This window comes from Juglans microcarpa x Juglans regia, chromosome 1D, assembly GCF_004785595.1.
Source record: "Juglans microcarpa x Juglans regia isolate MS1-56 chromosome 1D, Jm3101_v1.0, whole genome shotgun sequence".
Taxonomy (NCBI): Eukaryota; Viridiplantae; Streptophyta; class Magnoliopsida; order Fagales; family Juglandaceae; genus Juglans; species Juglans microcarpa x Juglans regia.
Genome location: NC_054594.1, coordinates 26,947,307 through 26,975,173, shown reverse-complemented (window position 1 = coordinate 26,975,173; position 27,867 = coordinate 26,947,307). Strand labels below are relative to the sequence as shown.

General features: G+C 37.7%; 2 protein-coding genes across 2 annotated transcripts; both read left to right on the top strand.

Moving 5' to 3' along the window:
* The first annotated feature begins 181 nt into the window (after positions 1–181).
* LOC121246001 (ankyrin repeat-containing protein ITN1-like) lies at positions 182–27,440 on the top strand. The gene is made up of 9 exons (XM_041143961.1): positions 182–385; positions 998–1,061; positions 5,488–5,939; positions 10,140–10,658; positions 10,764–10,913; positions 11,222–11,329; positions 25,139–25,186; positions 25,306–25,733; positions 26,832–27,440. The coding sequence occupies exons 4-9, from the start codon at positions 10,439–10,441 to the stop codon at positions 27,438–27,440; spliced, it is 1,563 nt and encodes a 520-aa protein (XP_040999895.1). The 5' UTR covers positions 182–385; positions 998–1,061; positions 5,488–5,939; positions 10,140–10,438.
* On the top strand, positions 5,495–10,372 carry LOC121246010. The gene is made up of 2 exons (XM_041143974.1): positions 5,495–5,939; positions 10,140–10,372. The coding sequence occupies exons 1-2, from the start codon at positions 5,495–5,497 to the stop codon at positions 10,370–10,372; spliced, it is 678 nt and encodes a 225-aa protein (XP_040999908.1).
* Positions 27,441–27,867: the final 427 nt, after the last annotated feature.

Below are 27,867 nucleotides of genomic sequence, written 5' to 3'. Positions count from 1 at the left end.
TGTATATCGATCCGAATCTTATACGAATTGTGTCAATGAAAAGTTTATTAAAATTTTGTGTTTACAAATAGCTTATTTACTAAACAAATTGAGCCAAAGTACTCGAACCAATCTCAATGGATTTTCTATAAGTACTGCTTATTATTTACAGCCTATTTTTGATTGATTCGTACAAAAGCTCAAGGAAACAAAAGTTTAAAGCTTTTAGTCCTATTCTGTCAGTGACTCAAATCTTTACAATACGTCAAGAAATGAAAGAGTACTTCGACTTTGCATTTCTTTTTGCGGTTATAAAAGGATCGAGACTTGAGTTTCATTTCAACACGATTTTCTTTTTGCTTGCTTATAGCATATAGCGAGACTGATCATTCTGTCGTCTTTACAGGTAATTGTTTTTTTTTTTTTTTTTAATTATGATATATTGTTTGATAAATTTATGTATACTTTTAACTTTCAGTTTTGTAAATTTCGCCGCTTGACATATATTTTGTAAATCTTATTTCGTGCATTTACAACCCAAAAATATCTCTTTGCGTGCGAAGTCATCAGTCCAACATCCCGACTCAAAAACTTATCTCCGGCCCCTTCATCAAATAACTCCCAAAAATAGTTGCCAATCTTGCTCGTATATATCAATCATCTCATGTTTAATCAGTTGCACAAAATGAAAGTATTGATCTCTAAGATTGATCTTCACTCAAGATATCACCCATGATAATGAGAACATTTTAAAAATTGCTTAATCTTCTCTAACTTTAAAAGCACCTTAACCGCTTAATCTTAATAGAATATTTTTTAATAAAGCTTTATGATTGAAACACTCACTACAAGAAAAATTCTATTACCTACAAGTACAATCTTAACAGGCACTAGTACTAAGTGTAATTAAATTATAGTAAAAATTCAAGTTTTGAATAATTATATATTTGGTTTGTGGGGTTTGTAAATATATAGATTGGAATTTTTACTGGTTATTTGGACGTTGTATCACCGACAGGTTTCAAGTTTGAGTACTCAACGCCGTCGGCATCATTAGATCGGCAAGTGATCAAGCTGGGGGGGTTAGTGTTTACTTTTCCTTTTTTATCGTATGCTAAAGTACCTAAACTGTAACTATTCTTCACCTACATGATGATCATTTCGTCTTGCTGGAAGGCTCAGATAGTGCATAAAGGTACTGATGCGATAACATGATAATTAATGAATATACTTGCATGGCTGTTTTGTCTCGAGGCATATAAATAGTGAGATTATTCTGCATGAGTTTTCGGAAATATGGTACGTACGTGTAATTAGGTTCATGATTTAGGTGCGATTTAGATAGCGAGATCAGATGAGATAGTTTTAAATAAAAATTGAATAAAATATTATTAAAATATTAATATTATTATTATTCTGAAATTTGAAAAAATTGAATTATTTATTATATTTTGTATAAAAATTTAAAAAGTTGTAATGATGATATGAGATGAGATGAGATGAAATACTATTACTATCCAAACGGGGCAGTGATGTCTCCTAGTATTTGTACTTTTCTTTTCACTCATAGAGCAATATTCTTTTTTTTTTTTTTTAAGCCTCATAGAGCAATATTGACGTTGATATAGCCAAAATTTTAGTCAGATTTCGAATAAAATGTCACCTTTTGCCTTTTGCCTCCACATTCAAAATTTTAATCCCAAATTAGGCATTTCACTTTCTATACTGATAACTATTATTAATTATTAATTTCTCTAGTTTTTTTTAACTACTCTTTAATGTATATCTTTTATATCTATTTTGAAATAGCCTTTTATTAATTTGAGCTTTCAAAATTTTCAATAATCTACAAGTTGCAGTCACTTCATTGTCAAACACAATTTCATAAAACAATATCATCTACAAAATCAAATGTACAATTGCACAAAAGTGATCGCAATAAAATTTAAAAAATGAGTATTTGTGACGGATTATTTGTGATAATAATGACTATTTGTAATAAAAATAAATTCATTTTAATAAGAAAATTTTCGCAACAAATAGCTAGTCACAAATAAGCAGTTTTCTTATAGACCGCAACTTTCCCCTCTCCATACCTCATATATGAAATTCATTCATGTTAAGTTCGTATTTTCTCTATGTGTGTATATATTTATATATGTATGTCCATGTGCGTGCGTATAAAGATATATTCATCCACAAAGTCGCAAAATGGCATCTGGCCAGAGCCAATACAGCCACGGTCAAAGGTCTAAGCACTCATATTCACCTAATATTTTGTATTGCCTCCCCTCCTAAAATTAGTTCACAATACCAATAGGTTATCCAGTGATTGTTGCGCCTAACTTAATGCCTCACACTATAATAAGCCCAATATTTTATCGATATGGTACAGTACAATATAGCCCATAACACATGCATGAAATTTAGACAAAAAATATATATTACCTAGAGAAATACTAGTTTTTTCGACTACAAACCAAAATTGGTTGCATAAAAAATTTTTCAAAAATATAAAAAAGAAACTCATGCCGACAACAGAGAAGCGATAGTCACAAGTACCTTAAAGATGAAACTCAAAATCCCTTACAAAATCACTAGAGCAACTAGCAAGTAAAACGTCATTGCAAAATAAGCCACCAGCAAGTCCACCACCAATACAATTGTAGGCTAGACAAGTCAAATCAAAATAAACCACCAGCAAGCAAACAAACTATGTATGAGATAGAGACCTATTCCTTTGCTCCTCAATGACTTCCATTTGAAGATTATGGAAATACTTTTGTTGCATAGCATTCCTGGAATCAATATCCAATTTCATAATTTTCATATCAATTTTTCTCTTGATTTTATTATAGGAAATAATAGTAAATAATAACTATGGTCAACATGACCAGTACACATCGAAAATATATCATCAAAGAGTGTTTCATAGGTTTTGCGATATGTTTATCTTATTTCCTTGATTCTCGTCCAAGACAGGGTTTGAGGTTTGTTTTCTTCTTCTTTATATAGGTCCTCTTTGTAAGGAAGAGGTCCTATATAAAGTAATAAGAAGGTGTGCTCTTTATATAAATTGAAATTATAACACCCCGTATTTTTGTGTATTTTTACTGAAGGATTATTTTTATTTATTCTCTTATTTTATGTTTATTGGATTTTTAGTGGGTTTATTTTTATGATTTTTAGTTTGTGAAAAATTAAATTTGATGTATTTCCTTAATATTAATTACTGTTATCCATTTAAATATCTCTTTATTTTAAATTAATTGATTGTTGGATTTAAATATTTTATTTTTATTTTATCATTACGTTTAAATTATTTTAATTGAGATGCTGTTTTAAAATTATTTTCGTTGGATCATTTTTTGTAACCCAAGATGTGGGGATTGGATCTCATTTCTTTCCCTCCATTTTTCTTTTTCCCTTTTCTTTTCTTTTCTTTTTCTCTTTCTTTTCTCTCCTCTCTCTCTCTCTTCCCGCGCGGCCTTGCTCCCCTCTCTCTCCGCCCGTTTCTCTTTTTTCCCAGCCCAGCCACCGCGCGCCGCCGTGCACCTCACCGCCCCTCCCATCAGCTTCCCCACCGGCCAGCGACACCACCCCACCAATCTCAGCCTCCCTCGCGCCGCTGGTAGCCTCCACCAACCGCTCACAGTCGCGGCACATCTTAATTTCGGGTGGCGGCGTAGAGGGCGATTTTAGGCAAAAAATGTTGAAATCGGAGATGGAGATAGATAGCCTTCACCGACCTCTCTAAGCCCTACCTTATCAATTTCGGGTCTTAGTTTGTCCCCATTCAAAAATGGGTATTTGAGACCCACAGCCACAGTATATTTTACACTGTTACGTTGCTGTGTCGCCACCTTTTGTAGCTCCATGATCCCTTGGAAATTATTATATAGCACTGTAAGTATTTTTTCAAATAACTATCGTGATTTAAATATATTTTTACACTAACTCATATTATTGTGATCTAGTTGGACATGCCGGACTGAGTCCGAGGAGTTCGGGGGTCGGATAGATTGTAGACGGAGTTGTGTGTTTCGTTGGTATTGTGAATTGTTGGTTGCTGGTTTTGGTGTTGTTCATGTACATGACATATTGCACGCATGATCATGTTTGTAAAGGAAACTGGATTTTCGTGTACATGCATTCATGTTCATGTGTTTCATGAAAACTGGGTTTTCATGTGTTAAAGGATTTTGGGTGCGTGTGTATCACGACCCCAAGCCGAGATGGGGTATTATCTCGGTGGAGCTCCTTAGGTCACTCGGAAGTGGAATATACTGAGTGACGTCCTCTGGGTTGTCCCTAGGAGACAACGGGATTGGACGAGATGGTCTCGTGCCGACTCCGTGACCCCTCTGCTGGCGGGAGCTAAAGGATGCTTGGCCACGTACGCGCTGGGCACGGAACTAGGCATCGCTCGTTGCGTAGTGGGTGCTTGGCCACGAATGCACTGGGCGCGGAACTGAGCATCGCTACGAAGTCAGGACGTGCGGATGATCCCTAGGGGAGATCATGGTACATTGGTTAATGGAATAATGGGTTGTTTTCTGGGAAAATAACGTGTGTTGAATAAAATGATTTTATGTGATTCATTTTCTGAGAAAATGAGGTTTTATTGATTTGGGTCATTTTCTGGGAAAATGACGGAGTATTATTTTTGGGCCAAAATAGGATTTTGGCATGTGTTGAAAATATCTATTTTCAGAGAAAATAGTATTTTTGGATCTAATGCATATTTCATCATATGCATGCATGTTGGTCGCATTAATGTATTTTTATCTCGTAGTTGTTTGGTCTATACTTACCTGCGGTACCATTTTGTGGTAACGCAGATTTCGATACAGATGAGCCTGAGGATTCGGCTCCGCCCGAGGAGTGATCTGAGATCACTCGTTTTAGTTTGAGACTTGTAAAATATTTATTTTGGATGACTGTATAATTTTTAAACATTTTTACTGATTGTTTAAATTGTATTGACCATTCTGGTACTTAGTTGACTTAATTATCCGCTGTGATGTTTATTGTACACTGTTGCATGTACACACACTTGGCAATATCATTGGGATGTGTGACCCTGTTGTCACAATCCTAGTGTCTCGATTCCCGTGTCTCCTTACATGGGGGTCGGGGGCGCCACAGAAATACACTAGATGATAATCATGGCCAACTCTGTTTACCATTTTCTATCATCTTTCAGTATCATTTAGCACCAACATGGTGATAAAAATACATATTATTAATACTCTATTTCACGTGCGGGTCAAACTCTCCCGACATACGGAATATTTGTTTAGAATAAATTGAAACGTCAAGGTTCAAATTCATGAATTCTATTCAAATACCATACATGTGAAAATCCTTGTCCTGAAAGACTTAAGTCAAAGGGAAGAGATAAATTTATTTATTTATATCCATAACAGTAAATTGAAATGCGTGTCATGATGTCTATATATCTTTTAAGTTTCATCTAATTGTATATATATTTCTTGATTTCGACAGATTGTACATGGCTACAAGTATGCTCTCAAGCACAATTGTTCTTGAGGTTCTTAGAAATGACAATTACGCGAATTGGAGTGCTTGCATTAAAAACTATCTCTTGGCTCAAGATCTTTGGGATATTTTCGAAACAACCACAAAACCTCCAAAACCAAAAGATGATGCAGTAGAATTCAGAGCTTGGAGGAAGAAGAATGCTGCAGCTTTGCATGCAATTCAGATTTCATGTGGGGTGGAAATACAATCTCAGATCAATAATATCAGTTCTGCTAAAACTGTTTGGGATTTGTTGCCTAAATTAGTGCACCAACCACCATCGAAAGAAGCTAGTTATGATCCAGTGGCTGAGCAGGGAAACTCATTGAATATCCCATCCAGTAATGTTCACGAGGATGGATCAATGATTGCACCTGATCAAAAGGTTGAACCAGGAAGCTCCTCAAACAACCCAGGTCTCTCTGTCTCTCTCTCAAGCAAAATTAACATTATTGAACCCAAAAAAAAAAAAGAACATAAGATTACAATTAGGGACAAGGAAGACAAAATGATGACATGCCCATTATTGAATGAGATGTTTTCTTCTTTTTCTTTTATTGTCTATTGTTGTTTGTGCAAAGTTTTGGCAAATTTGATTAAATTCTAGTGTGAAAGCAAGATTTTGTGATTACCTTTTAGGAGCAATTTTCTTGTTAGTATTTACTGAACTAAAAGCATAGAGAAATTTTCTTTGCTATTTACTCTATTTTAAACAAGTTCAAGATATAAAATAGAAGCATAAGCTATGGAGGCACGTAGAATTACTATAGGTGAATGTGATATGCTCAAGGGGACCATTGAGATTGGCCAGAAGCCTCTAAGACAGGCTTGAGGATGTGATATAAACCTACGAGAATGAAATCCCTTGAACCCACAATCAATTTGAAAACTCCCCAAGAAAGCCAAAATCAAGTCAACAGATGGAGAACCTAGACCCGATGAGAACTCTTTTCAAGAATTTAGATTATATTAACATCTAGACCCATTGAAGAACCCGTCTCAAGAACCCAGATTACACAGGAGGAAACCCACAAAGGTTGTGATTTACCTTTGATAGGTTCAAGAGTTCAATCAAGAACAAGAGGAGAAAACTCAACTCACAAATAAAATTCAATACTGTCTAAACTTCAAATGAGGCTACAAGGAGTATTTAAACTAAACCTAATTAAAACTCTAGCCAAAATAAAGCCCATTTTACCCAAAATGCCCCTAATGAACAGTGTCACGGCTACAGTACGACTACAGTAATGCTACAGTAACCTCTTGAAACCCTAGTTCCTAAAAAGTAACTTTCCAAATAAGCTCTTGGCCAAAATACAAGGCCTTCCCGAAAACCCTAGTTCATTAAAAATAAGATGTGTGGGCAAAACATCTTCAAGCCCACTTATTTTAAACTAATAAAATAAATCATTTAACCAAATTGGAAGCCTCCAATAACAATAGCCCTATTTCTAAGTCATATCTTCCACAGCTTGAACCAAGTGGATCAAAGCTGGTTCTCCTTCTTTCAAGCCCATCTTGAGTGTTGGGCTCTTGCTAGCTTCATCCCAAGTGGATTGCACCAATCCATGCATTACTTCATTGATTTTCTTGGCCCTCGATCTTGTAATTGGTCCATCTAGAACTTAGAAATGATCTTTAAAAGTAGGCTCACCTTCGTTCCCATTATTAGGGACAAGGAAGACAAAATGATGACATGCCCATTGTTGAACGAGATGTTTTCTTCTTTTTCTTTTACTGTCTATTGTTGTTTGTGCAAAGTTTTGACAAATTCGATTAAATTCTATTGTGAAAGCAAGATTTGTGATTACCTTTTAGGAGCAATTTTCTTGTTAGTATTTACAGAACTAAAAGCATAGAGAAATTTTCTTTGCTATTAACTCTATTTTAAACAAGTTCAAGATATAAAATAGAAGCATAAGCCATGGAGGCATGTAGGATTACTATAAGTGAATGTGATATACTCAAGGGGACCATTGAGATTGGCTAGAAGCCTCTAAGACAGGCTTGAGGATGTCCTCAAAGATTGGCTCGTGGAGGTCCCTTCAAGTAAAATCTTTCCCTTTTAAACTAGGCGTGCCAAGTGTATATACAAGAAAGTCCAATTTTTGGGCAAAAGCATAGGAGCATTGCTTACGTGATATTTTACAATGTACTATCTAAACCTCATAACCAAAAAGTAGTAGAATTAAAACCTAGATAACAAAATCAAACCATACCAATATTTAACCAACTTAAATAACAAAATTTTATAATTCAAACCATAGGTAAAAAAGTATCGAAATACATGGGCCCATATGCACCCATATGCAACCCAATCTAATTTAGTCTACTGGGTGCCTCAAGTTTATAGTGGCCCAAGTACAACGTATCACGAAGGGACTACTCCACCACAAGGTTACTCATCTTTCTCGGATTCATTTATAATTCCAGAATTTTAAAACACCAATCCACAAATATTGGTTGTTCGGCCACATCCATAGTATATATTAAACCTTTTTTTGACACTTGAGGATATCTATTATGGTTGTTTTTTTTCTTTCCACTTTATATGTACATTGAATGGTGTGTATGAATGATGAGAAGATAATATTTGAAATGGACATAAATTTCAACCCAAGTCATTATATCATTAGCCTAAGTAATCTCTATTAAAGATCATGATAAATGAAGCTACAATTAGTGTTCTACGTAGTACATGAAAATAATTTTATTGGTTATATAACAAATGACCGCCTTGGCTCACATTGTTAGCTAATTTAACATTGATATAATGAATTCATACTATGCATTTTGGTCTAAGAATGTCTTTTGAAATTGAACGTGAATAGTATGGTTATTCTCTTGTAATAAGTCAATAGAATCTTCTTTCTAGCTAAAGCAAAAATATTGATTTAGGGGTGTGTATACAAAATGGGAGAATATAAGAGCCTTATTCTAATTAGATGTTCCACATGCCCATATCTCAGTACGTGTGTACTAGCCCAAATCAAATCGGTTATTTAATGAGTTATAATGGGATAAAACCACAACTAGGGTTTCCATGATGGCCAAGAAATCTATTAAGTACTGAGATCGTTATTAGTTCTCCCCTATAACATAATTGTGCCCTAGCTATTAGAAGAAACTCAGATGAAAAGTTGTTAGGGTGATAATCATTCTCTTGTAGTCTGGTCAACTCTCCGTCAAGTTACAATGAAGAGAGGTATGTTTTCTAACTCGTATAATTGTATGGGATATTGTGGTTCAGATCGAAGATCCTAATATTAATGTTTGATATTAAAATATTTAACAAATTAGGTATGCAATAGGCATTCCAATATGTGATCATGAATAGGAATGCAATTTAATATTTTGTTAATCAGAGTTGTGAAAAACATGCGGATGTCGAACACTTGAATGTTTTGTGCCATAACAGGATAGCACTATGGTTCGGATGTGCGTATGTATTGGTCTTGATGGCCTAGGCGGGTGCAAGTGTACACTCGCTTCTCTTGTTGGCTTGTCATTGGGAGATGGGAGGAGCTCCCTTGAAATGTGGAGCTCACCCTGAGGGTAGATGTGAGAGCTCACGTAAACAAGGAGCGTACCATGCATGCCAGAAAGGCGAGCTCGGCATGCGAGCACTGTGCTCAATGGGTTTGCAGTGTGCACAAATCAAGGGCTAGTACTCCATGTCCCTTGCTGCCTCATGCGAGTTACTCCAATGGTCTTGGACTTGTAGAGTTCTTTGGGTGAGCTTTTCCATGGGTTTAGGATTAGTTATTATAATTTCTAAACAAAGACGGTATGTTCATGGACAAATTGAAATAATAACGAAAGGAGATAGACATGAAGAGATTGATGAGAGGACTTGGCTCTTCGTTTTTCAAAGAGGAAAAACTCAATCTCACAGAAGATGTCAACCATTGATTTTGACTTTCAAACCCAAAAGTCAATGGTAAGCAGATGATCGAATCTTGGTGGTGACAGTGTTGAACTACCGTTAATAAGAGAAAATGAATGAAGTTGTAAAAAAAAAAAAAATGAGACTAATACTAGCGTGGTTTGACATTAATAATCAAGCCTGCGACCATAGTCTAGAAGAGAAATTCACTATATATGAATCGAATATATGCAAAATACAATGCAGTCTTGATTTTTTCCTTTGTTACAAGTTGAAATAAGTCAGAATTTAAATCAATGATTTTAATGACAACACATTGTGACCGGATGAGAATATTACACAATTCATATATATATTTGCTAGGTTATTAATTTTAATAATTCTCCGTCGTTTGTTGCGAGCTTATTTGCTACACCTCCCGACAAACAACTCATTGCACGTTTAATCGTTGATTGAAAATTCATATGATATTCAAGCAATTTTGTGACTTATTTACAGTTCTTTTTTTCACCATGTTATTATAGCTAGCTAGCTAGAGACGTTTTAGGCATATATGTTTCCTCCCTAAACATGGCATGCTTCTTGTTCGTACTAACTTTAATGATCATCTAATTTACATACACACACATATCATGTACTCAACTCTGACATGCATCTAGCTGCCCCAAACGAATAAATAGTTTCATTTCATTTCATTTTATTATAAGAAAACAAGGAAAACTTGGCGCAGGGAGGCAAAACATAATTAATACTTGTAACGCGGACTACTATATGGGGTATGCGCGACTACACAAGGCTTTGCAAAGTGGTGATTGGAATTCTGCCAAAGAATTCCTCAAACTACAACCCAATTCAAAGAGCGCAAAAATTACTACTTTGGGCAAGACTGCTCTTCACGTGTCTGTTGAGGCGGGACATGTCCATATAGTGGAAGCGTTGGTGGAGCAAATGTCGGAAGATTAATTGGAAGTACAAGACAATTTCGGTGACACAGCTCTGCTGAATGCAACATCTAGTGGACAGTACAAGATGGTGAAGTGCATACTTCGAAAAAACAAAAGGTTGGTCAGCATGGGAAAAGCTAGCAACAATGGATTCCAAATGCTTCCAGTTGTTTGGGCTCTTAAAAATGGATATATAAAAATAGCTCGATATCTTTATTCTCTCACTCCGCTGGAAGATCTAACTCCAGAAAAGGGCAGGAGCGGTTCAACACTTTGTAGCGAAGCTATATATACCAGAGCTTTAGGTACGTACGTAACCACTTGATCTTCGTCAAACTATATATAGATATATATCATCTCCACTACAATTATTAGTTCTATCTGGGTTTTATGTACAACACAACGTACAGATATTGCTTTGGATCTAATCCGGCGCTGTCCACGTTTGGCTCTTGCTCCGGACAACTATAGCTACAGCCCTTTATACGCATTGGCTTCTGCGAATTACGCATTCCCAAGTGGACATCGTCTCGTGTTTTGGAAACGATGGATCTCCTCTTGTGAGTATACGCCCACTCTTCTTTCTGTTACTCTGTATTATAATGATCGATCATGAATTTAAGTACTATTCTTACAAGGATTACATGCAAGGCAGACTATCTATCACGTTATTTCGAGTACTAAAGTTCACTTAAAATTCTGAATTCCTGCTTCTTCTACTTCTGTTACTTTTTAATTAAATGCTGCACGATGTGTATATATACACGTACCTGACGTAGTAGGCAAGCATTGCATGCATTAATAATTTGGCTTAAGCATTTGATAATTATTAATTTTGTGATTCATTGACATTTATATGATCTGAAAGGTATACACATTCAATCGGCAAATGGTACGGCTACCAATGAAGTTCATTTGATAATTCAAAAAGACGAGGGACGCCAAAGCGATGTAGTAAAAACTAACAGATCATCAGGTACGTACGTACGTAGTTAAGCTAGGTTTTCACTTGCATTAAGGATCATATTTTTCACGTACCGCTTCATCTCTGATCTTGTGGTGTTAACTAGCATAGCTTAAGTACTCATTTCACCCTCACCCAGCTAATTCCCCTCCTCTGAGTTGCACCTCATTTTTCGCATTTTGACATTGCGCTAGGCTTTCATGGCTTGGGCAATCGGCATTAATCTTTGCTCCGTATTAGCCAATCGTTGATCTCTTGAATCTCAGTATGAGTCCGTTGGGGACGACTTCTTGGGCTACCTATTCAGTAATCGGACCTCCGGCTCCACGGGCCCCCGGCCCATTTACCCAATAGTTAATAATCGAAGTGACAGGGCCTACTGGGTGGGATGAGCATGCCCATGATGCTTGATAATACCATAAAAGGCCCGCGTGTTATTGGTGACGTTTGAAATTCACGCATGCTCCTTTAGTAAGTGAAATTTGGGGCTAACTGTGTGGTAAATGGGTCGTCGTGCCCATGGAGTCCAATTTCGAATTACCCAATAAGCAGCCCAAGAAGTCAATTTGGCACACGTGAAGTTGAGATAGTTAGGCAAGATGGCGATTAAGGGGAGGTGCTGCGTCCCTACTAGGAACGACAAGGTCGAGAATTGGGGTGATGTCATCCATCAGAACAGGGAACATTAGAACATTAGTAGCGATAGGGATGTGTATTACGAACCAGTCAATGCAATGTGCAGTATTTTTAGTGCATGCAACAAGATAGGATGGCGAGAAGTGTGGCCATAAAGATTGGGACAATGTGACATGTTGAAGAGATTGATCTGGAGAGGAAGCATGAAGTGTGGCCGACATGATCCACTACATTAATTGGTCTTGAAAACAATATGAACAAACAGTATCAGCAATTGTCATTTCTTAAGAATACCAAATTTGGAACACAACGATGAACTTAATTATAAGTTTCTCTCAATATACCATGAAAGCAAATAAACTTAGTTACAAAATAAGGTCTCACAAATCTATTTGTCTGTTACCTACATTTTTTTTTTTTTGATAAGAAATCATCAAATTCATTAGAGATAAGAATTACATACATTTATCAAGTCAAAGGGCTTGAGAAAGGAAGTTGTAATACAATCCTACCACATTTGAATACTCTCAACACACCAAGCATAACGGGCAAGCTTATGAGCTGCCATATTCCTCTCCCTAGACACATGATTAAAGATACAAGAGTAAAAACACTCCTTTAGTTTGTAAACTTCAGCATACAGAGCACCTAAAAGAGAGTCCATAGTATTTTGTTGAAGAGATTGTATCAATAGCAAGCAATCACTTTCAACAATAATATTAGAGATACCCATTGTAGAACACAGTTGTAGACCCCGTAGGACTGCCAGGAGCTCGATCACTTCAGGATGTTCTACTTCAAATTCAACTTTACTAGCTGCCATCAATACCTGTCCATAGTCATCTCGCAAAACAACTCCAATTCCAGCTTTTTGAAAATCCATGAACATTGCCCCATCAGTATTAAGCTTCAGACTTGCCTCTTCTGATCCTCAACTCACTGCTTTATAACGGTGCATAAGACCCATAGCATGACTAATCACATGCCTAGGACTAACTCTAACCTGCTCAAACTCTCATTTATTTCTCCTATACTAAAACCCCCATGCAAGACAAAAGAATAACTCTGAATTGTTCTTCTCCCCTCCTTTTATCAATTTTAGTGCTATATCAAACACTTTATACCCAGTATAAATAGAAATAGAAGGCAAAAGTTCTTGCCAATACTCTATAATCTGAGAGCAACTATGTAAAGCATGATGCAAATCTTCTTGAGAATTAGAACATAAACAACATTCCCGATTGTCAATTACTTGTTTCTGAACCAGATTAGTCTTAGTTGGAAGACCCTCTCTACAAACATGTCAGACAAACACTCGAATCTTGTTAGGAACCTGCATGTTCCACAAAGCTTTCCACACCCTCTATTGTCTACTCATGTCTGATGATTCTGCACAGAAAACCCTTTGCTGAGAACAGATATGACTATAGCAGCTTCTAACAGAAAACTGACCATTCCTCTCTTCCAAGTCCATTTATCTGCTATGCTGCCAAGAGAGATAACCACTTTAAGAATTTCAGATACAACTCTTGGATTGAAGAGAGTTCTAATTTTTTCTATGTTCCACCACTCTATTGACTCATCAATAATAGAAGCCACTAACTCCTTCCTATTCTGAACAACAAAAGCATCTTCCTGAACTAAAGAACTATATGCAAGCAACCACTGTTCAGTCCATAAATGTGCTGATTTACAATCCCCAATACGCCATCTACAGCCTTCCAATAACTACTTTTTAGCCTCCCTGTTAGAATGCACAGCGGAAAAATACCTCAAACTCAGCTTAAAGAATTGCTCCACAAGTTTTTCCAGATTGATAAACTCTAAGCGTTTCCTCTTAGTGGCGAAAGTGTACTTCGTAGTATGGAACTAGAGTAACACTTAACAAATCCACAGCCTAAGTATTTTATCAAGAGAGAACAAAAAGAGAGAGAGTCTTTTTCTACTTTTCAGATGGTGCCAAAAACATAATTGAGGAGGACTATATATGGCTTTAAAGCCATGCGTTACTGCCGTTCCATGACACAATTGAAGGCTGGCCTTTAAGGCTAGCCGTGCATAGGAGTAAGCCATGCGTTACATGCGTTACAAGTAGCGCATGGCTTAAAGCCATGCGTTACAGGCAGGAGGGGGTCAGCCCCACGTGGGCGCCCCTCCATCTAATATCTCCCACTCGCACACAGTGGGCATGACCCCAAGTCAGCATCTCTCTAATATTCTCAATCTTGTTCATACAAATAAATAGGTCGTGCGACCACCAAGCACATCTGTAGAAAGGAGGGAGTACATACACCAAATCTCTCCCAGAGAAGACCAGCATAGTAACATCCCTAACGTGTCTGGTCATGTCCTAGACTTATTCGATCGCATCAAAATCAAGCATTTTCGAACCCTCTTGAATTTAAAAACTCAGAACAATGCTTGACTACCTCCAAATATTTCAATGTGTTCACAACCTTTAGCCGCTACCGAGATGTAGCGTCATTTGTATGACGTCAGCAAACACTATCGAAAATACGATATTGAACAGTCTTCCCTTTACACTCATATCACTCAACTTTGGTCGAACTGCTTTCCCAATAATGCCTCTTTAGACCGTATCAATCATGGGCATAGACATCATGCCAAAGTAGCAAACATCACAACCTCCATCTCGTGACATAGTTAAAAGTAAAGGACATTTTTTAAGAAATGAGACTCACACAGTGAGAAAGAGGGAAACATTTTACTCACTTACTCATATGGTCGTATAAGCACATATAGTATGAAACACATGCTACGGTAGATTTCTCTTTCTCAAAGAGCATATGTCTATGTCAACACCGTACAGATCTCAGTCTAGCCGCTCCTTAAGCGTCTAACCCGAATTCCTCAATTTGCATGTCTCCAAGGCGTCAAAGAGGAACTCGCATCTGGCTTACTACAGGCTACATGGATGGTGGGGTAACCCATGCATAGTCCTATTAATGGACCTCATCTTAGCTCCCACTAAGGCGACATAACTTTGTGTCAACCAAGCCTGTTGAGCCGATCTAAGCCTGTTGACATATCTTGTGTGTGTGTATTAAAAACAATACGATATTAATATCCCAAAGGAAATGTTACATCTTTATGTCATTTGAAATACAAATTACATTTATAGTCTACGCAGTCCTAGATTCCTAACATGAGCCTCGAAGACATCTCTTGCTATAGGTTTCGTTAAGGGATCAGCAACCATGCGACTCGTAGAAAAATGTTTCAAAACCACTTCCTTTTGCACTATCATGTCTCTGATGTAGTGATATCTGATATCTATGTGTTTGGTTCTTCCATGATACTTTGAGTCCTTAGCATATGCGAGAGCTACCATGCTATCGCAGAATATTGTCACTGGATCTGATGTATCCGTGCCAATGTCTAAATGCTTGAGGAACCTCCGTAACCAAACAGCTTCTTGAACTGCTGCAGAACAAGCTATGTATTCTGCCTCCATGGTGGATAAAGCTATACAGGGTTGTTTCTTGTGCTCCATGTAATGGCGCCTTGGTTGAGTAGAAAGACATACCCAGTGGTTGATTTGCACTCATCTAGGTCGCTGCCCCAATCGGCATCACTGTAAGCTTTTAGCTGCAAATCTGAACCCTGATAGCACAGCACATAGTCTGCAGTTCCCTTGAGATATCGCATAATCCTTTTGACCGCTTTCTAGTGAGCTAGTCCGGGGTTTGATTGGAATCTACTCACTAAGCCAACTGCATAGCATATGTCAGGTCGAGTACACATCATTGCGTACATTAGACTACCCACAACATTAGCATAAGGGACACGGGCCATCTTTTCCTTTTCTTTTTGAGTCTTAGGACACATCACTTTAGACAAGTTCTCGCTCCTTGCAACAGGGGTGTCAATGGGTTTACATCCATTCATTAGGAAGCGCTCGAGGACTTTCTTTATGTAAGATTGTTGAGACAAACACAAAAGTCTCTTTGAGCGATCTCTGTAGATCTTAACTCCCAGAATGTATTCTGCCTCACCCATATCCTTCATTTCAAAATTGAAGGATAACCACTCTTTTGTGGCGACTATCAACCCTTTATTATTTCCAGCTAGTAGTATGTCGTCAACATATAATGGCAACATAATGAAACTCTTCTTAGACCTTTTGACATAAACACAATGATCATCTGTGATCATCGTAAACCCATTCGAGAGAATGGCTCGATGGAATCTGAGGTACCATTGTCTAGATGATTGCTTTAGGCCATATATAGATCGTTTGAGCTTGCACACTTTACGCTCTTGACCTTTGACCACAAAACCAGTTGGTTGATCCATATAGATCTCCTCATCTAGTTCTCCATTGAGAAATGCTGTCTTAACGTCCATCTGGTAGAGTTCCAAATCCATGTTTGCTACTATAGCTAGAATCAGGCGAATTGAGGCAAATCTTACCACTGGTGAAAAAGTCTCCTCATAGTCTATACCTTCCTATTGGGTATATCCTTTCGCCACTAAGCGAGCTTTGTACTTATCTATTGATCCATCCGACTTGCGTTTGACCTTAAGAATCCATTTGTTCCCAATTGTCTTATGCCCTATTAGTAGATCAACCAGATCCCAGACCTGGTTAGTCTTCATAGACTCAATCTCATCATTAAGAGCTTTCATCCACTCATCTTTAGTAGAAGATGAGAGAGCCTCATAAATTGTCCTAGGCTCGTCATCATCATGCGGAACTACCATAAAAGCTTCCCCTTCAATCTCAAAACGACGACGGGGAATACTTTCACGTGTGCTTCTACGCGGCTAAGGTTGTTGTGATTAATTGACAAGTGATGTGCTCCCACTCGGATTCAAATAATTTGTAGGAGCTTGAAGAATTTCTTCCTCATTCTCAAGTAAATTCCTTGGAGCACTTTCCTCTTGTTCCACAATCTCATGAAGTTCTAAACTCCTATCAACCTCACCTCTACTTGGAAACTCATCTTCAATGAAATCTACATCTCGTGACTCAATCTCAGTCACACTTCCATCAGATTGTTCACCTATTAATACATACCCTTTAGAGTGTTCTGAGTACCTTATAAAGATACACTTCTTCCCTCTAGGGCCTAACTTCCCATACTTATGAGAAAGATTGTGAACAAAACCCGTTGAACCCCATGGTAGCAAGTTACTCAAATTGGGTTTCTCGCTGATCCATAGTTTATATGGGGTGGAAGTTACTGATTTGGAGGGCACTCGGTTAAGAATGTAGGCAGCAGTCAAAAGTGCATCCCCTCAAAAAGAAATTGGTAGGTTTGCTTGCGCCATCATTGACCTAACCATCTCAAGCAGTGTTCGATTTCTCCTTTCCGCCACGCCATTTTGCTGCGGCGTATTCGGCATCGTCAACTGTCTTTTGATTCCTTTTTCATCACAGAGCATTTTAAATTGCTCAGAGAGATATTCTCGTCCTCGGTCAGTTCTTAGAGCTTTTAAACTCTTGTCTAACTGATTCTCAATCATTCTTAGATATTGCCTAAAGCATTCCAATGCTTCAGACTTATGGGAGATTAAGTAGACATGACCGTAACATGAAAAATCATCTATAAATGTAATGAAGTAGACACCTCCGTGTCTTGCCCTCACACTCATTGGACCACAGATGTCAGAGTGGACTAATTGCAGTGGAAAAGATGCCCTAGTGTCTTTTCCAAACGGTTTCCTCTTAGCTTTTCCCATTAGACAATGTTCACATGTGGGCAAGATGACCTTAGCGAGATTGCCTATAAGGCCTTCTCTAGTTAACCTAGTCATTCTATCTTGCCCTATATGGCCAAGCCTAGCATGCCATTTATATGAATCCAAATTATCAAATGTAGAAAGAAAATCAATTGACTCATTTATATTTGAATAATCTAAATTCAATATCATAAAACCGTCTTGTAGAAAAGCATTACCATAAAACACATGGCCCAAATAAAAGGAAACATAATTGTTTTCAAATACAATACAAAAACCAAGTCTTAATAAAGTGACTACAGAAAGTAAGTTTCGTTGGATCTCGGGAGCGTATAGCACATTGTGAAGGAAAAGAGTGCGGCCACCCTGTAAGTCCAGCTTGTAGGTACCAACTCCCAGTACCTCCACGCTAGCTCCATTCCCCACCTTGATATCACGGCTCTCAACTGGAATCCGGCGATACTCCACAAATCCGACTCTATCTCGCGCTATGTGTTCGGTCGCTCCTAAATCAACTGTCCACACAGGATAGGAGTGAGCAACCATCACATGGCTAGTTACAAAAACAATGTGAGAGAAGTCAGAGTGTACCTTCTTCGGCTCAGTGCAGTCACGAGCGAAGTGACCATTCTTTCCACAGTTGAAGCACTCTAATTTTGACTTGTTCTTCTCGCGCTTGCCCCTCTTGCTGCGCTGAGAAGTTCCTGACACCTTCTTAATTTGTCCAGCAGCTACGCCATTCTTGGACTTCTTGCGTTTAGGCCTTGATGCCTTACGCGAACCAGAATCAGCCACATAGGCCGTATGATTGGGCTTAGCAGCCTCTAGGCGCTCAGCCTCTAATTCCAAGTGACGCGATACATCATCAAAGTCTTTGATATTCTCGTTATGCGTCAGGTTCTGGCTCATATTCTCACAAGAATTTGGCAGTGATCTTATCACTGCTTGGACTTGCTGTTCATCAGTCAGGTTGTTTCCTACCGACTTAAGTTTGCAGATCATGGTTGACATAGCCCTAAGATGCTGCTTCATCGTGTGGTCAGAGCGCATCTTATAGGAGTCAAACCTCATGGTTAACCCACGCAACCTAGTGGTTGAAGTTCTACCAAACTTCAACTTCAAAGCCTCCCACATGCTTTGGTCAGTGTCATAGATCTCGAACTCACACATTAGATCATTGTGCATGCTACTTAACATTATTATGCGCGCGCACCAACTTTTCTTAGCTCATTGAGTATAGGCTAGTTGATCTATTTTGTGTTGTTCCGAGGTCCCTTCCCCGGGCTCAGTAAGGGAGTGAGATAAGGCCTCCAAGACCTCTTGCTCATCTAAAACATATTGGATCTTGCGATGCCAAATGTCGTAGTTCTCCCCTTTGTTTAAATCGGCAACTATACTCTTGGATGCCATTTCACTACAATACGCAAAGAAGGGATATTACACACACACCTAAGAAATCTGCCGCGTCGATCCAAGTTAGAAAAAAAAATAATTTAGACATGTCGCAAGATCGAAAAATCGCTAGGCTTCAGAATCATCTCTTGCGCCACAATATCCAATTATTAAATTTCTAACCTAATTCCCGCGCAAATTCAAAAAAAAAATATGGGAGAATTAATCATAAATCTCAACCATACTCCCACTATCTTAAGTAGTCATCTAGTCCTAGTCACATGTAAAGACATAACCTACTAAAATTGCAGTAACCTTTTGGGCCAGTTTACAAGGACAGCTACTCCAACCACAGTAACCTATTAGGCCAGTCTACAAAGATGGTTCATATAAGACCATTACAATCTATTTTTCTTGTTCCATCAGTGCATTTACAGTTCTTACTAGGGTCACTGTGGTCTTTTGGCTATACAGTGCATTTACAGTTCTTACTGGGGTCACTGCATTTTTTTTCAGTCTATCATTTACACTGACAATTCTAACTAAGACTACTTAGTGGAAATTTTTCTATTTTATCAATAAAGACTAATGTATAAACATTCAAGCCTAACATTCATAGATGATAAAATAATCACATATCCACATGTTCAATTCACATATACATGTAATCACATTTAATATAACAAATTAAATAAAAGATCACATGTAATTTAAAATAATGGAATAAAAAAAAATAGCATGAATATAACTATATATTTACATGTGATCAAATTTAATCTAAAGCATTAAATAAAAAATCACATGTAATATAACAATATATCTTAGCATATATTAAGTCATGCAAATTTCATCCCCTCCTTTTATTTTCTGTTAAAAAAAAATGGGCTTGATAAAGTTGGGCTTTTAAAAAAGATTGCCCAGTTTTTTTTTTTTTATTAATCCAAATGGCCTAAAAAAAAATTGGGCCAAGCCCAGCCTGAGTCATCAAAACAAAAAAAAAAAGACAAAAACGTTTGAGCTGGGCCGTGAGGCCCAAGCCCAAGGAAGTCAAATGACCTAATGGTCATCTTCTTCCTCCATCGGCTACTGTTCACGTGAACAATAGCCGTTCCACAGCAGCACGCCGCTGCACCGTGCTGGTGCGCGCAGCACCTCTCTGGGCACCGCGCTGGTGCTCGCTGCACCGCAATGGTGCGCGCTGCACCACTGTGGTGCGAGCAGCACCTTGCGGTGGTGCACGCAGCACCACCGCGTTGGTGCTCACAGCACCACCTGGTGCGCATTTTTTTTTTAAACAGATAAAAAAAAGAGAGGATAAAAAAAAAACACCATACAAATCTCAAGCATATGCGAGAAAATATTATAAACTGGAAGCAATTTAAAAAATAGCTCTGATACCAATGTTAGAATGCACAGCGGAAAAATACCTCAAACTCAGCTTAAAGAATTGCTCCACAAGTTTTTCCAGATTGATAAACTCCAAGCGTTTCCTCTTAGTGGCGAAAGTGTACTTCGTAGTATGGAACTAGAGTAACACTTAACAAATCCACAGCCTAAATATTTTATCAAGAGAGAACAAAAAGAGAGAGAGTCTTTTTCTACCTTTCAGATAGTGCCAAACACACAATTGAGGAGGACTATATATAGTCCTCCTCTGCATGGCTGGCCTTAAAGGCCAGCCTTCAATTATGTCATGGAATGGCAGTAACGCATGGCTTTAAGCCATGCGTTACATGCATTACAAGTAACGCATGGCTTAAAGCCATGCGTTACAAGCAGGAGGGGGTCAGCCCCACGTGGGCGCCCCTCCATCTAATACTCCCAAATGCTCGTCCATGTATAAGATGGGTAAAATCCCAAATTATCATCCAAAAAACTAGATTTAGAGAAATATCTAGCCTTTAACAGTTTATGAATCAAGGAATTATCATCCTGTAATAACCTCCAACCCTTCTTAGCAAGAAAAGCAAGATTAAAATTACTGAAATCCTTGAAGCCCATTCCCCTTCTCACCTTACTGTCACACATACTTCTCAAACTAACCCAATGAATCCTTCTTTCATCTGGCTTTTGACCCCACTAGAATTTTGCCATTAAACTTTTTAAATCAGAGTAAAAGCTAAAGGGTATTAGGAAACAATTCATTGAAAAAGACGGAATGGACAATGCTATAGCTTTCAATAACACTTCCATATCACCTTGAGACAATAATTTTTCCTTCCAAGTCTAAATTTTCTTCTAGACTTTTTGCTTAATACCCTGAATAGCTGTGGTTTTAGATCTTCTTACAATTGGAGGCAAGCCAAGATACTTTTCATATTGTTGTATCTCACTATTACCCCATACCAATTTAATCTCATCCTACAACTCCTTAGGGACATTGGTGCTAAAAACCATAGCTATTTTTTCCCTATTTATCTTCTGCCCATAAACTCCCTCATAAGCTTCTAAACCAGCCGAGACCCTCCTATTTTCAACTACCTCAGCCTTGCAAAAAGTTAAATTGTCATCTGCAAATAATAGGTGGTTAATATTAGGCGCCCCTACATATTTTAACACCAAAGAGATCTCCCTTCGTGCCCCTACTTCTTGCAACAAAATTGTAAGTCCTTCAGTACACAATAGAAAAAGGTAAGGGGATATAGGGTCCCCTTGTCTTAAACCCCTAGTTGGATAGATAGGCCTGGCTCCCCATTTATCAGCACTGAATATGAAACTGATTTCACACAAAACATAATGATATCTATAAAAGATTGCTAAAATCCCAATACAATCATCACAGTACTAATAAACTTCCATTCAACCCTATCATATACTTTACTCCTATCCAACTTTATAGAAAAAATCCTTGTTTCCCCTTCTTCTTATGTTTTAAAAAATGTACCAACTCATATGCAATAAGAACATTATTTGTTATTTGACAGCATGGGACAAAAGCACTTTTGAGTATCTCCAATAATATAAGGCAACACAAATTTTAATCTATTAGCAACAACCTTTGCTATTAATTTATAGACCACATTACAAAGACTAATGGGTCTATAATCAGAAACAACAACAGGGTTACTCTTTTTAGGAATAAGGGAAATGTATGTATGATTCAGAGAAGCTAGGAACTCACCACTATTCAAGGCTGCCAGCACTACTTTAGTCACTGAATGTCCAATAACGGCCCAATATTTCTTATAGAAATTTGCTAACATCCCATACGGACCAAGAGCTTTTGATGGGTGTATATGAGATAAGGCATAAGATGCTTCTGCTTCAGCATAACACTATGAAAGTGACTCATTCATAGAACTAGTGACTCTACCAGAAAAAGAATCCAAAAAATCAGTTGAGCCCCTCGGATCTGAAGTAGAACACAAGTCTTCAAAGTAGCTTAAGATGGTACTATCTTACTGCTCACAATATTGCCAATTCCCAAGTGAGTACTAAATCTTCAATAACTGATTTTTTTTTCCTTCTCTATGAAGCCTTCATATGAAAATACTTAGTGCTTTTATCACCTTTCTTTAACCACAAAGCTTTAGACCATTGCCTCCACATCAATTCATCCATTTCCAACCAGTTCTGCACTTCCTCCCTAGCCTCTTTATGATCAACACTGCACTCCTCTACTAGATCAATTTCATTCAGACATTCCAACTTTTGTCTAGCCACAGATAACTAATTCTGAACATTACCAAAAGAATTCATATTCCAATTATTCAATTGATCACCACACTATTGAATAAGACCCATAACATTTAGCATGGAATCATCATCCACACCCCTCCTCCAAACAGTTTTGATAATATCATCACAAGCCTTCTCCCCCCACCCACATATCCTCAAATCTAAACAATTTTTTTGGGCGACCAGAACCTACACATTCTTCTATTTGAATCCAAATTGGAACATGGTCTGAGTAGGAAACTAGACCATGAATAACAGCTGTAGTAGGAAACAAACCCCACCATTGGGCATTCACAAGAACCCTATGAAGTCTCTCACTAATGTAGTAAGAACCCTCCTTATAGTCACACCAAGTGAATTCCTAACGACAACATAAAGATCTCAATAAAGCCCAAGTTCTATATCGAGTACTAGCCTCCGGAGACCCATAGATCCCCATTAGAAACCAAGAAGCTCACCCCACTTCATTCATAACAGCACGAATATGAAAGACAAACTAATTAAGAATGCTAAGGGGAACATCCCTTCCCCACAATAAAGCCAAGCCGCCCTTCCTACCACAACTAAACAATTAGCAAAACCCAACTTAAACTTGATTACCTCGAATTCACGTGCTTTCAACCTTGTTTCCTAAAGAAATAGCACATCGGGAACTTCCCTCTTCACCAAATTGCATAGGGTATGAATGCCTCTTGGGTTCCCAAGCCCATGGACATTCCAAGATAAGATTTTCATTGTTGTCGGCAGTGGCTGTTGATCAACAGCCACCGTCGATATATCTTTGGCACTCTCATCCATAACAACTGGTACTACACGAACAGAGCCACCATGCTTCTTAGCCTTTGCCCCTACAACCTCATCTCAGTTAGGAACCTTTCTCTTTCGGTAAATTGGAGGCCATTTGTAACTTCCAAAACAAGAACCACTATCATTGCAAAGAAACGAAAGCCTCACTTTACGACCAGTCAGCCTATTAGGTCTTGGGCATACCTCACAGCTTATTGCTGCTTTAACACCCTTTTGGTTAGGCCCATCACCAAATGGAGTGATTAACCTTTCAGTCAATGAAACACCAAACGACAACATTTTGAATCCCGCCCCTCCTTCTATTCCCACCCTTTTAGCATCTTCAACATTTTTCAAATCATTTAGTAACGTCCCAATAATTGATTTCCCCTTGACAATCGGGGACGTAAATTGGTCCCCAACCGCCATCACGGCCAATGCATCCATCCCCTCAACCAAATTACCCTTCCCTTTTGAAGTTGCCGTAGAAGGCGGGACACTTTTATCCGAATCCTTAGAGGTAGTTTCAAGCACTAGACCTCCATTACCTGCCCTAACTGCCACCGCAGTCATAGTAACTTCTGCCGGGGAAGACTGTGAAACTCCCCTATTTTTCTCCAAATGGTCCCAATGACGACCATCCCGAAATTGATCACCATAAGAAGTTGCCCGTAATCGGGGACCATATGGGAAAACCACTTCAACTGACTCTTCCTTACTTTTCCAATGCCCACACTCCTTATATCTCCATGCCCCAAACAACCACACTGATAACAAAAATTCGGCAAACGTTCATGAGAGAATCTAACCAAGTAAGAATCACCATTGCCCAGTGAAATTTTTTACCCTCGCAATAACGGCTTTGTTACATCAAGTATAACACTCATACGCACATAAACTCTCCCTTATCCAAATTAATCTCCTCAACTATCCCAATTTTTCTCCAACCAAACCACCAACATAGTCATTCCTTGCACGTAACGGGAGATCATGACTTTGCACCCAAAAGGAAGCTTCAGTGATCTTAATATGATGAACCTCCATTCTGCCATCAACTTCCTTCAACAACACCAGCTGCTTGTCAAAAGACCAAGGCTCCTATCTAACAACACGCTCCTTATCTCTACGGTCATCAAATTCAGCAAGAAAAAGAGAAGAACTTAAATCGTGAAATTTTACAGGTTTAACAGACCTCCAGGCCCTCTGCATAGTCATTTTAAAAGCTTCCCTATTAAAATGTTTGTTCGTCAAAAGAGTAACCAATAGGCCTTTGCCTCCACAAAGAGAGACTTCTTCCAACCTACTCAAGTATAACACCAGTTCTTCTTCTTCCTTTTCCGTTAGTGATAAACGATGATACATGCCATTCAGATCATTTTCATCCATTGCAGCAACGTCCTCTCCAAAAGATCCCCATAGTAACCAGAAAACTATAAAACTAAAAAGAACTGCACTAGGCAAAAAATCACCTCCACCGAGACCCACGCTTGAGAGGAAATGATGAGATGTTTGTTACCTACGTTGCGTGATGGGTATATGAGCAAATTTATAGTATTTTAGAATAATATATTCCAACAATCTTCTAATGTGTGTACATGATTAAATTTCATTTCTACTTTGTAGTTCAAGCCCTGTTGCGCCGATCATTTTCAAAACTCATTAAACTTTTGGGTACGTATGTAAAATTCATTTACCAAATTTATCTCATTTCTTTAACTTTTTTATCCCTTTTTCTATGTATTAATGTTTCATTTTATTAAATTGTCAATTGTGATCGTTTGTTGACCAAGATATCGAGCATTTATATGAAATGAAGTTGGTCCGTGAGCAATCCCGTCAACTTCTGCATCGTATGTGCAAAGAAATCTTAATTTCAGATGTTGAAGGAAGGCGTAAAGGTTGCATTTATCAAGCTATTTTCCATTCAATCAAAGAAGGGATTTTTGAGTTTGTTCATGATGTAGTGAAAGCGAATCCAGATCTTTTGTGGAGCAATGATGTCAATTCAAGAAATATATTCTCGTATGCTGTCCTATGTCGCCAACCTAAAATCTTTAGTCTTATATATGGACTAGATGTGAAGAACAACTTGGCATATGGTGGAGATAACTCTGGCAACAATATATTACATATGGCAGGGATGCCACCAGTTTCCATTATGCTTAATCGCATACCAGGTGCAGCTTTACAAATGCAAAGAGAATTACAATGGTTTAAGGTCATCTTTCTCACTTTCTATATATATTTACCTGATATACTCTTTCTTCTTCATTATTGCAAGCCATGGCTATTTTAGCACGACTGGTACGAAATGTGGTGAGGAAGACAAATATAGATTATATATATATATATATATATATATATATATGAAAAGAAAACAACCAAACTTTAGGTGTAATAAGGCATCAATTTGTGAAATCACCACTTGTCCCTAAAGCTCAAACTAATGAGAAGATATAGATTTTATTATTTTTTATCTTAACACTCCCCCTCACTTGTAGGCTAAACTTTCCCTAAATGAGTAGACTCAACAAGTGAAATATTTAATTAAATAGAGTAGAGTGTAGAGTCAGGGTTCAAGCTCAAGACCTCTGCTCTGATACCATGTGAAATCACCACTTGTGCTAAAAATTTAAGCTGATGAAAGAGATAGATTTTATTATTTTATATCTTAACACAATTCAACCTAATGAGCAATCTCATTGAAATTCCTAGTTAGGTGAGTCCACGATTAGTCTTTGTGATGGAAATTTGTATAAATCTAGGAGTTCCATCACACATAAATACACTCAATATTTTTGGTAAGTAGGATTAGGTGTTTCTTTTGTTTTGGGTTTTCATTTTCTCGGGTTTTGCAATGGGTTTGATCATTTTGGATTGTGGTTCTAGCTTTCAGTTTTGTTGTGGAAAATTAAAAATGTGAATGGAGTGAAATTCAGGTCCTATATATTCAATGAATAATGATAGAGTTATTACCCTACTACTACCCATCTACTACTCTTTTTATAATAAAGTAGTAACCCTATCACTACCCATATTCAATTAGAGTAATATATTCATATAACTATTTTATAATCTATTTTAAATTAAGCCGTATGATAGTGTCATTTAATTAAAAAACTAAAACTCTTTATTTTAATATCAGATTTTACATAACTTTCTTCAATTTAAAAAGAGTTATAAAAAAAACTTGTAGGGATATCATTACTAATTTTATAAAAAAGACTTGAAGGGCTATCCTTGGTTCTTGTCATTGATTGATATGTACTTCAATATATATTTAGTAAACTATCTTTAATTTGTGTTACATATGTAGGAGGTTGAGAGTATTGTCCATCCAAAGATCAAGAAAGTTGAAAATAATGATGATCTGACTCCACGAGAGTTGTTTACAAAAAACCACAAGGACTTGATGAAAGAGGGTGAGAAATGGATGAAGGATACAGCAACTTCATGCACAGTGGTAGCCGTTCTGATTCTTACTATAATGTTTGCTGCAGCCTTTACTGTTCCAGGAGGCAACAACCAAGACACAGGCTCGCCAATATTCTTCAATAAAAAATTGTTTAGGCTCTTTATAGTATCTGATGCTCTATCACTATTTTCCTCTGCATCTTCTGTATTGATGTTCTTGGGAATCCTCACGTCACGTTATGCAGAAAAAGACTTCTTTAAATCCTTGCCCACAAAGATGATAATAGGCCTTTCCACTCTTTTCTTCTCCATTGCAACCATGATGATAGCCTTTTCTACAGGTCTTTTACTTTTGCTAGGTGAAGAATCATCGATGGTTATTCCTGTCATATCTTTGGCTAGTATTCCTGTCACCCTCTTTGTGTTGATGCAATTTCCCCTTCTCGTAGACATGTATATTTCAACTTATGGACCCGGCATCTTTGATAGAAAAATGAAACGGTGGTTGTAACTTTATCCAATATGACCAAAAGATGTTCAATTAGCGATTGAGAAAGTTGCCAACATTTATATATTTTCTTTTAGCCATCACGAAGAGATTACTAATTAAGTTAATTTTCAGTTGGATTGTGTTTCATACTTTGTCTTTTTTTTTTTCCTTAGACCTATTACATTTCATCATAAGGTCATTAGTGCATAATATATTTTGGTATGCCTTTTAATTTTTTAATTTATTTCTTTTTATCGATTAAGATTCACCCCTATAAACATTTTTAGGAATAGGCTAGCTCTCGTGGTGCGTGAGAATCGTAGATCTTGGATGTCCGGTGACCATAGATCAGCACACGCCTCTCCATGGCATTGCCCAGTCACTGATCTTCAAGACTTCCGAAGGCGGCGCCAATCGAAGAGGCGAGTAGCTCGCACACGCGGCCAAA